The sequence below is a fragment of the Peromyscus maniculatus genome, chromosome 20, assembly GCF_049852395.1.
Source record: "Peromyscus maniculatus bairdii isolate BWxNUB_F1_BW_parent chromosome 20, HU_Pman_BW_mat_3.1, whole genome shotgun sequence".
NCBI classification, from domain to species: Eukaryota; Metazoa; Chordata; class Mammalia; order Rodentia; family Cricetidae; genus Peromyscus; species Peromyscus maniculatus.
Window position 1 is genome coordinate 17839562 of NC_134871.1, and position 11846 is coordinate 17851407.

Here is an 11846-nt window from a genome sequence, read left to right on the forward strand (position 1 = left end):
AATGAAAAAGTAGAATTTTTCCAAGTTGACTTCTTTAAAGCTTTTTATTCAAATTACTTTCTCATCAAATTTCCTTATCAAATCATAAAAAACTATGAAGTTAAAGGATTTGGGATATAAATTAATAGTGAATATATATTTTCTTAAATAAAACTTCAATGATTTAAGATCATATCTGTGTGCTGTCATTATTTTGAAACACTAATATCAAGAGTAATTTCACAGACACATCATATTATGTCCCCCAAATGGACTCCAGATAGGTTGAGTATAAAATTAATATGATAATACTATTTTTCAAAATAAAAATATGGTTTTATTTATTTATTTTGTTTTGTTTTTGAGACAGGCTTTCTGTGTAGTTTTGGTGCCTGTCCTGGATCTTGCTCTGTAGACCAGGCTAGCCTCAAACTCACAGAGATCTGCCTGGCTCTGCCTCCTGAGTGCTGGGATCAAAGGCATGAGCCTCCGCTGCCCACCATGGTTTTATTTTATAATAGAATTTCCAACGTGTTTCAAATGAGTTTTAACATTTATTTTCACAATTGTCATCAAAGAGACAACCTGAAGAATATCATAATGGCAATGCTAGTCTATATGAGCACTTTGAGAATTCAGATACTTAGTAAAGGGCTTTATGCTTAAAGAGTCACAATTCATGTGTATGTGTGTGGCATATGTGATATATATGCATGTGTGTGTGTGTTCATGTGCCTATGTAGGCAAAGGACCAGAAGAGAATTTGACGTGTTCTGCTCTATCACCCTCCAGCTTATCCCCTTGAGACAGGAGCTACTGAACCCAGATTGATATTGACATCCAGCAAGCCCCGATAATCTTTCTTTCTTTGCCCCTGTAGAGCACTGGAGTAGGCAGGCCACCAACTTAGGGTTTTAAATGGGTTCTAGAAATTTGAGCTCAGGTCCTCATGATTGCACAGCAAGTGCTCTTACCCACTGAATGACATCTTCATACTCCCAAAGATGGTTATTATTATTATTATTACTTGCATAGAACACTGTTCATCACAACTGAGGGTCAGGGATCTGCCAGTGTCACCCATAAGACCCCATCACTTTCCACATCTATAGTAGTTCTGTAAATTTTACCTGTTTCCTTGCTAAGATCCATAAGGCTAGTGTAGTCCTTTACTACTGATCATAAGGCTTAACAGAACTATGAACTTTTTCCTCTTTCAATACCTAAATCATCTATAATTACAATGAAATTTTATCCTCAATATAAAAGGACATGCAAAACAACAGAGTATCTAAACATATTGTATTTTTTTGGTTGTGAGCCTAGCCGTTAATGGCTGAGCCACCTCTCCATCTCAATATGTTTAGATACAACAGAGTATCTAAACATATTGATGAACTGTTTGCTTGGATAATTCTGTTTATTTTCTCTTGAAAGAGTTCTTTAGAGAAGTAAAAGTTAACCAAAAAGATAGCTACTAATAGAACTATAACCTAGAAACACCAGAATTAAAAGAATTTAGTGAAATTGCTCTGCAGTTCTCACTGCCTAGCTGAACATTTCACAATCTAACCTGTTTTCTTCCCAGCATATATTAAGCATATATTAGAATATATGCTCAGCACATCACTAACTCTGGCCCTTCATTAGAAACATAAAGCAAAAGTTATCCTACTTTCATTTATTTGAAAACCAACAAAAATGATCGTCTCCACGTTTAACTTATGGAGGCACCTTTTGACATTTATTGCTATACTTGAATATGTGTTGGATGGGTATAAACGTTTAACTTCTCTGTCTCCATTTCTTCTTCCATTAAATGAGCACATGGACATCTCATGGTGTTGTTATGACTAAATAAGATATTGAAATAGTAGAGTGTCTACAAAATGTTTTGATATAGAGTTAGCAGCCAATAAATTTTTGGTCTTCTTTATTAACACTGGATATCTTGCTAAGGCACTCAGGTCTGCAAAGTAAATAATAATGAAGAGTCCCAGAGTCAGGTGGCAAAGTCTGAACTAGACAACCAAGTGTCTGTCCCATCTATGCAAAAGCTTTTCTCACTACAATAAGCTATATAAATTCTGAAACTACTTATTAAAAAAAAAGTCTGGTTCACTTTCTGTGGCAAACACTGGGAAATACTGAGCCTAAATGGTTGCTAGACATAATGATAAATCCTTATCCATGTTTGGAAAGTAAAATATAACTGTCCTAACCCTGCTACACAGCACTTCACCGGTTTGGAAATGTTGCAACATTTTGTAGACGCAGATGGTGAGGAATGAAAATCAAATGCAACAACTCTTGAAGCGTCTTCACACAGATGCAATATGCAGTGTCACTAAGCACTCCTTTCCTCCCTCTTTCCTCACCTTCTACTCTTCTTTAAGGAGCTGGCCACCTCAGGACGCTGGTTCAAGAGGAGCACTGAGCAAGGGCGGGGCGAACTCTCAACAGAATCCTGAGGCCAGGAGCCAGGATGCGGGTACAGGCAGAGCGAAGCAGCCAAAGCAGGCTATGATCTGTGTTGTGAGCAGCTTTCCCTTTCTGACTGGTGAAGTCAGAATTCTCAGGTGTAAGTCAGAAGGGACTAAAGAACCGCTACAATATCAGCTACAGTGGCTGAGCAACTCCCAGGAGTGTCAGAAGTTACACGTGAGTCGCTGTCCTTCCTTCCCACCCTTCCAGCCCTGTGTCCAACAGGTTGGCAGGGGACGCAGCTCTGAGAGGCTGGTAGGCACTCAGCCAATCTCAGCTGATCTCCTGAACTTGGCTTCTCCTTTAACCGTGGGGTCGCTGTTATTTAAACCCTTGTCTCAGCCCACGCTTGTTCTATTCCTTGTCTTTCTGCCTTCCTCCTTTTCCTAAAGTGAGAGCTCCCCTTTGTGTTGGAGAATGCGCCTAGAATGCCTCTTCTGAGAAATTTTAAGAAGTGTGCAGTATCCCCATGCTCAAGGGCACCTGGCAGCCTGGAGTCCCCCAGTTCTTAACGACCCACTGGAACTTCAACTAGAAGCATTAGCTAGCCTTGTGTTTTCAACTAAGAGCTGGAAACCTAAGGGAGGAGAGGAGAAAATCTAGCATGAATGACAGATGGGAACCAGAGAGAAGTGGGAGGAAATCTTGAGTCGGGTACCCCAGACATGTTCCCCCACGTGTTCACAGTCCTAGAGAACATCGCAGACTGAATACCTTACAATAGAAGAGGGACGGTTATAATTACTCAAGTTGGGACTCAGATCCTTCTATCACCGCCTCTTTTCACAACTTTCAGTCTGCAAATGGGCAACAGCGAGGGTCACCATCCTGCTTCCTAGCACCTGACAGAGTCCTTCTCTCTCTCTGCTTGTGCCCTCTGGATCTTCCCATTCCCTCCCTTGCCAGCTCCTTTACTGGACTCGCCAGATATACAATCCATAGAACTGTGTAGCCTAGGGGTCTCAATTACAAAGTTGAGAGAAGGCTCTGCCTGTATCTAGGAAGGGCCACGGGGACAGGCTGTGTCCTGGGGCTGTTTCCTCCCTGGACGACCCATGATTGCATGACCGCTTCACTCTGCGCGCGACCACTCCTCCTGCTCTCCCAGCCTCCTCGCTCTACCGCGCACTCGCAGCTCCCTAGCGACATCAGCCATCAAGCTGGGGGGGTGGAGAGAGTCGGGGTGCGCAAGTGGGAGGCCTCTCCCTCGGGAGCCTGGGAGATCCCTGCCGCCAGCAGGGGCCGTGCCACCGCCCTCGCGGGAACCCAGGCTTTCATCCAGAGCCTTCCCAACTTCGCGGTGCTCTTAGACCAAGGTGGTCAGGATGGATCTGTCACCCCGCCGCCGGCCGCTGCTGGACTCGTCGTCGCTGGACAGCGGCTCGCTGACCTCGCTGGACTCCAGCGTCTTCTGCAGCGAGGGCGAAGGGGAACCCTTGGCTCTCGGGGACTGCCTCACGGTCAACGTGGGCGGCAGCCGCTTCGTGCTCTCGCAGCAGGCTCTGTCCTGCTTCCCGCACACGCGCCTGGGCAAGCTAGCCGTGGTGGTGGCCTCCTATCGCCGCCTGGGAGCCCTGGCTGCCGCTCCCAGCCCCCTGGAGCTTTGTGATGATGCCAACCCGGTGGACAACGAGTACTTCTTCGACCGCAGCTCCCAGGCGTTCCGCTATGTCCTGCACTACTACCGCACCGGCCGCCTGCATGTCATGGAACAGCTGTGCGCTCTCTCCTTTCTTCAGGAGATCCAGTATTGGGGCATCGACGAACTCAGCATCGACTCCTGCTGCAGGGACAGGTACCCACAGGGCGCGGCAGTTGGGTGGGAAGGCAGGAGAGGGTGATAAGAAAGCACAGGCAAAGACTCGAGGCTGTGCATAAACTTGCCTACTCCAGCCTTGTGAATAGATGTGTCCGCCTCTTGACTGGAAGGTAAGGTGTTTGTGTGAGGCCAGAAATCAATCCTAAAGTCAACTTGTGCGTTGAACTTTAAAAGCAAAACAACAACAAAACTCCTTGCCCAATTTCTTCCAGAGACTAATACTCTGACTTCTTATGAAAGCCCAGGCTGATCAGACTTTGTGTAAACACCTGGTAATTAAGTAGCTGAGTCAGAAAGAAAAAAAAAACCTATGTCTGGAAAGATACACAGGAATGGAAGGGTTTGGATTATTATCATTCATCATATCAGAACTTGAACTCTGAAAAACTTGCTTGAAGGACCTCTTCAGACCCTTAATGAGAGTTCATCTCTCGGATGATTATTATAGGCTCTGACAGTGACTTATTGTTGACCTGTCACTACTATCACTCCTTCATGGATGTTTTTCTTTTGTACACACAAATGTTCCAGGTGACAAACAGATGTTCTTGTCACCAGAAAATAAGTCACAAAAGTTCATTGATCCAAAATTGCCTAGTTATGTATAAATCCTGTTTCCATAAATTTCTACTAGGAAATTGTTGTTTAAAAAGTCAGAAGTGGGACTGGCAGGGACCACCCTGGGTAAAATATTGATATATTTCTATATTTTATCACTATGTAAGTGTGACCTCTTTGTCAAATTTAATTCTCTTGTAGTTCTGTGTGTATGTGTGTGTGTGTGTGTGTGTGTGTGTGTGTGTGTGTGTGTTTAATTAATTACAAAGTTGTCTTCCCTGAAAGATACTTCAGAAGAAAGGAGCTGAGTGAAACGCTTGACTTTAAGAAGGACACAGATGACCAGGAAAGTCAACATGAGAGTGAACAGGACTTCTCACAAGGACCTTGTCCCACTGTCCGCCAAAAGCTCTGGGATATCCTGGAGAAACCTGGGTCTTCCACAGCAGCCAGGATCTTTGGAGTAATCTCCATCATTTTTGTGGCAGTGTCCATCGTCAACATGGCCCTGATGTCAGCTGAGTTAAGCTGGCTCAACCTACAGCTGCTGGAGATCTTGGAATATGTGTGCATCAGCTGGTTCACAGGGGAGTTCATTCTGCGCTTCCTGTGTGTGAAAGACAGGTGCCGCTTCCTGAGGAAGGTACCCAACATAATAGACCTCCTTGCCATCTTGCCCTTCTACATAACTCTTCTGGTGGAAAGTCTGAGTGGCAGCCACACCACACAGGAGCTGGAAAATGTGGGGCGCTTGGTCCAGGTTTTGAGGCTCCTCAGGGCTCTTCGCATGCTAAAACTGGGAAGGCATTCTACAGGTATTCCTATTTTATTGGTGCCTTTTAATTTCCCTTTGTTTAAAAGCTTTGATCCCAGCACTTGGGAGGTGAAGGTAGGTGGATCACTGTGAGTTTGAGGCCAACCTGGTCTACAAAGCAAGTTCCAGGACAGCCAGGACACAGAGAAACTCTGTCTTGAAAACAAACAAACAAACAAAAACAAACAAACAAACAAAAAACAAGATTTAAATAGTTGAACACATCACCACCTTCCAGCTTTACCCAACTCTCACCCCTTAAAAAGTACTAGAAAGCAAAATCTTCAAGATGTTATCAGAGACATAGAGCTATCTCTCACACGGTTTCTGTTTACAGGGCATTGTGGAACAATTTGATCATCTTTTAACTTTATTATATCTCAGTGCTATGTGTATATACACACACATATATGTATATGTATATATACACACACACACATATATATATATACACATACATAAATACATTTTTCTTCTCAAAGGTCAAACATACAACATACATAAATGGCATATAAATTATATGCTATACATTGGGCCATTAGCTATTTTGTATTCCACTTCCAAACATATATATATATATATATATATATATATATATATATATATATATAATTTTATTCTTGACTGGAGAGAAGAGTCTTTCTTAATCATGGCAGACAAGAGATGGCCAGGTGTTGATGGCCTTCCTCTAATTTTTGATGAATAAGTAGAATCATTAATCTTTGGAAAAAAGAGATGGCAGTAACTAAATGCCTTACTTAGTTATTGAGAATTTATTAAACTTTGAAAGATCAAATGAATATTTTCTAGAACACACACACATACACACACACACAAACCTGACCTTGAAAATTAGAGCCAATGCCAATGGAAATTGAACAGAGCAATTAAAGAGAACTTGTATTTTCTGAAAGTAATGGTGCTCAGCAGTTGGTTTTCTGACTAATGCATATTCTAGGGTTATAAAGTTATACTTTAAAAGAAAATGAGAATATTTCCATGAGTTTGTTGAAATGTAAATTCTCAACCCCAGCTGTCAGAAGGTAAAATTTTAGTAGATGGATTACTTTCTGGACCATGCACTTTAATAGGTATGCAATTATTTTTGAGCTAGGTATTTGGGGAGTCATGTGTTTTTGAGAAACACTGGAGCAACATGCATAATAATACAGTACAAATGTATATACACACAATGTGTTTACAGAGTACTACTGCAGTGAATGTTCACAAAGATATATCTGAATGACCACTGTAAGGGTGGTGGTAGCTATGTCTGCCTATTAACGTAGGAAGAAATTAACCTGCAATTTCTTTTTTTACATCTCTGTAATTAAGACTCACCCTACAAAATTCTACTTGTGTATTTTCCTAGCTAGTCTTACACACCAGGGATCTGATGATGGGTTTTCCAAGAACTTTTACAAGTAACACTCTTTGTTTCCTGACACAGATAATGGGATGCTTTCTTTGAGTATTTATAAACTCTTCCCAGGATTCAATTTCTAAAACACTGAGAGCTACATTTTTTTTCCAAAAGAAAAGAAAAGGGAAATAATAGTAATTTCCACACTGTCACCTTCAAAAGTTTTCTCAGTTCTAAACAAAGTACAAAGTATTAACAAAGCCTTAGTTTATTTAAAGTGTAGAACAAATACATGAATATTTGATAGTTTTATGTCAAATATAACATTTAGAAAATATGGCCAAAAACATCATGAGTCCCCACATATTTGGAACATTTGTTGAGAGATATTATATAATAATGGTTAGGATCCTTGACAGTCTTGGTGTAAATCCAGTCTTGTAGCTTTGTACTAGATACACCAGCCCTGTGACTGTCAAACTCCTCATCTGTAAAGTAACACAACAGTGACAACATCTGTCACATGGTATTTTTGAGGAGTGTCTGAATTTAGTTATGTGGATGATATTTTATTTTAAGTGAAATCAGTTGTTCTAAACACTATACTTATGTCAATTTATTTCTAAACTGTCATTCTATATAGACACACTAAAGACAATTTTTCTAGTGAGATATTACAAAGTTATTCTGGATATTCTTTTGAAGTTAAACTTCAAAGTTAATGTGCATTGTTCTTTTAAAATAGGCGATAATAAGACCAAAATATCTCAATATTTGAAGAGAAAACTTCAAAATAAATAGACTGTGGGTAGTATTCTAATAATGCATTTCAAATAATCACTAAGGGTGAATAAAAATGAAAAGTATTCTTTTTATTAATTTGGGCTTTCAAGACAATTTATTTGTGCTGTCATGTTGGTATGACTTCAAAAGAAACATTTGTCTAACCTTGGAAAAGGTTTCTCACTGGTTAGTTCAAAGCCTGGTTTATAATGGGCTCTTGCTGCTTTCTTTAGCACATAAGCTTTTTACAGGTGTTACAGGACTCCCATAGGTCTGGATCTCCTGATAGTTGGTAAATTTCTCTAGTTCTTCCATTCATACACATTTTTGCAATGAAAAAAAATATTGCTTAGATTTTATCTTCTTACAGGAAATCAGAAACATCATATGGTCAAGGGAGATAAGGACTAGAATTTTAATGGGTATTCTGAGAATTCTAGAACCTTCTTATGTACTAGTAAGAATGTGTTCTGGATATGTATTTGATGTCTGTGGTGTCACTGGTGCCTAACTTACTCCTGTGTTTTTACTTCATTGCCATGGAATACATCCTTCCTCTCTGGATTTCAGTCAATGAAGCCTCTGATTGAATTAATCTTTATCATGAGTCAGAAAATAAGAGGCAAAAATATATGACAGCAACAACAAAATAATAATAAAAAGAAGTATCTGAAATGACATATTGAAAAGAAGCTTTGATCATGTGAGCCCTCCACATACATCCTGGCAAAGGACTTTGATAACATGAAGTGATAAACTCCTGTAAGACAGCCTCTGTCTGTCTTTCAGTCTCATGTTTTCAAATTAAAAAAAAAGACAGAAATAGCATGAACCCAAGGATTATACAAGTAAATGAATGAATATAGTTACATTTCTCTTTATCTTTCAAACCTGGCCCCACTAAAAAGACTATAAGCTTTCTGAAAAACAGAGGTCATGATTTAGTCTTCATTGTATCCCCCAGAACATTGCTCAGCATATTAGTTATGCAGAACATGCTTGTGGGTGGATTTCTAGGAGGGAGAGGGGAAGGAGAGAAGGAAAGCAAAGAAGGATGCTCATGCCTGACAGCAGCTCTTCTCTTGCAGGATTGCGCTCTCTTGGGATGACAATCACCCAGTGCTATGAAGAAGTTGGCCTACTGCTCCTGTTTCTATCTGTGGGGATTTCTATATTTTCAACAATAGAATACTTTGCAGAGCAAAGCATTCCTGACACAACCTTCACAAGTGTTCCTTGTGCATGGTGGTGGGCCACGACATCCATGACTACAGTTGGATATGGGGACATTAGACCAGACACCACTACAGGCAAAATTGTGGCCTTCATGTGTATCCTATCGGGAATCCTTGTCTTGGCCTTGCCTATTGCCATTATTAATGATCGCTTCTCTGCTTGCTACTTCACTTTGAAACTCAAGGAAGCAGCCGTGAGACAGCGGGAAGCTCTCAAGAAGCTTACAAAGAATATTGCCACTGACTCATATATCAGTGTTAACCTGAGAGATGTCTATGCCCGGAGCATCATGGAGATGCTTCGATTAAAGGGCAGGGAAAGAGCAAGTACTAGAAGCAGTGGTGGAGATGATTTCTGGTTTTAAGTTTACCTATGTACATTTGACTGGATTGATGAAGCCTTGCTACTATGGATATCTATATATTGATGATGAGTTTCTTGAACGTTTCTCATCTTCTTTCTGGTCTATTGATTTCCTAGAATATTTAACATCTGCTATAGCAACTACTGATTATTTTGACACACATGTCTTCAACATAGCTGATTAATAAAATCAAAATAATTTGGGAAAAGAAATACATATCTTAATTTTCAAATTTAATAAATATAATTTCATACAAAATATAATTTCAAACTTTAAAAGTTTAAAGATTTATGTGTTAATGTTTTTAGGTTTTTGCAGCTTTGGGTTTACTTTTTTTAATGGAAGTTGAACTGCACAGCCCAGAGGGAAAAAATTAGTGAACATTTGAAAATACACTGAACATCATTTTACTATTTAAAAATATTATCCAAATAAATTACATTTTCTCTATAAATTAGACATTATACTCTGTTGAGTATAATGATAAGCTTTGCAAGCAAACACTGAAACTTTGTGGTCTTAGAGGTTACCTCTTTTTCCATCAAGTGCAAATCACTGGGCCAAAATGGACAGAGCTCCGCCCTTCATCACTCCAGTTGCAAGTGACCTCAGACTGCTGAGAATGCAGTAAATGAGGCTTCAAGTGCCTAGACAGCTTCATCATCCCAGCTGAGTGTGATGTGTGAAGAAGAAAGCAGCACAGGTCTTTGTGAAAATTAGATGGTTTGTAAAATGTCTCATTATGGATGAACTATTTAAGTTATGCCTTCAAAACCATGAAATCATGAATATGTAAAAGTGAAGTTGTTAAGATCCTAAATTTATTCATTGAAAAGATTAGATAGCCTTTTTATGAGTGAAAAATATGTTGAATGGCATCATTAGATGAACTTGAAAATTTTTTATTTGTTAAAAAATATTGTGGAAAGCTTTCTGATTGTTGAGGTAAATACCAAATGTTCAGACTTTGCAGGCACTTTGACAGTATTTACGGTAATAATACAATGCCTAAATGTTGTGGCATATAATTAAAGCCAAAAGTTTTTAAAGCTAAGAAATAACCATGGTTCTAATATAATAGTAAGTAATATTTTCAAAAGCCTGACAGAAGATTCCCTTATTGCCTACTTTCTTGATGTATGCAATAAAGTTCCTAAAGAAAATAAAATTGGTCCTGAGATAGAGATCTTACTCTTCCTATTTATGAATCAAATATACATGAAATGTATATGCATACATACAGAATAACTACAATATCAAAACTTTGTGGGCAATAAAATTAGGAAAAAACAGACACTATCTTGCTGAAGTAGATGGTAATGAGCATTGCAGAAGCTTTTGCTTTAAATTCTGGAATTGAAATGCAATCCCATCATCCCAGCATATGTAAAGCAGAGAGAGGAGAAATATAAGCTTGGGACCAGCACAGACTGCATAGCACATTCAAGGTCAGCTTTGACTGAATTGCAAGTTCAAGGACACCTGGAAGGCAGGGTAATACCCTGTCTCAAAAAGAAAAAGATAATCCTTTGTCTTAATATATGGTTTGATAATTTGTAACATGTTATTTATTATATGGCTACATATTTCACTAAAGGCATTTAAGGCATCCTACTATATTACAAACTACCAATTAAGCAAGAAAGGTGCCAATCATCTGTAAGATGCCATGGATTATAAATACACTCCATATATATATATACATATATATATATATATATATATGTATATATATATATATATATATAATACTTGCCACAGAAGCAAGGAAATACCTCCTGTTTTCTGGTGTGCATGCTTAAATTCTGAACAAATTTCCATGGCATGAGTTTTAAATTATATCCTCAGGTACTTAAATTTACTTGGCTTGTTTGTACTTTTCCTAAATATTTTAAGAATATTACAAAAAGCAAATAATATTAAAATAAATGTCCTTTATTTTAATGACAGGTTCTTACTACGTAGCCCAGCTAGCCTGAAACTCACAATACAGATGAGGCTGTCCTCAGACTCATAAAGGTCTGCTTCCCAAGTGCTAGTATTAAACTTGTGTACCACCATATATGGTAATATTTATCATACAAAAAGGCATGGACCCTAAAGCAAGTCTGGGCACCACTGGCCATAACATAAAACTATCCATTGTCTGAATGGGTAGTAGATGTCAGACATAGAAAACAAATTTACTCTGGACTTTCTGGAAATTTCTCCAGTAATAATTGTTACTAGAGTATAGTCTGTAGTTTCCCTCAAATATCACAATTATATAATTACTCTTACATTCTTCTAAAATATTTTACTTTAGAGTAGATTTTGTTCACATAATATATTCTGATTATGGTTTTGCCTTTCCCAACTCCTCTGAGATTCTCCCCACTCCCCTCCCATCCAAATTCACACTATTTCCACACCATGAGTTTGAGGCCAGCCTGATCTACAGAGCGAG

General features: G+C 39.0%; 1 protein-coding gene across 1 annotated transcript; it reads left to right on the top strand.

Annotated features, from left to right (window-relative positions):
• Nucleotides 1-3631: 3631 nt before the first annotated feature.
• Nucleotides 3632-10687, top strand: Kcnv1 (potassium voltage-gated channel modifier subfamily V member 1). The gene is made up of 3 exons (XM_006978692.4): nt 3632-4258; nt 5126-5655; nt 8889-10687. Exons 1-3 carry the CDS (start codon nt 3789-3791, stop codon nt 9398-9400), a joined length of 1512 nt encoding a protein of 503 aa, XP_006978754.1. The 5' UTR covers nt 3632-3788; the 3' UTR covers nt 9401-10687.
• Nucleotides 10688-11846: the final 1159 nt, after the last annotated feature.

Coding starts and splice junctions, on each gene's coding strand:
- Kcnv1 (XM_006978692.4), top strand. CDS start 3,789: ATGGATCTGTCACCCCGCCGCCGGCCGCTGCTGGACTCGTCGTCGCTG. Junction 4,259..5,125: donor GACTCCTGCTGCAGGGACAG/GTACCCACAGGG, acceptor CTTCCCTGAAAG/ATACTTCAGAAGAAAGGAGC. Junction 5,656..8,888: donor ACTGGGAAGGCATTCTACAG/GTATTCCTATTT, acceptor CTTCTCTTGCAG/GATTGCGCTCTCTTGGGATG.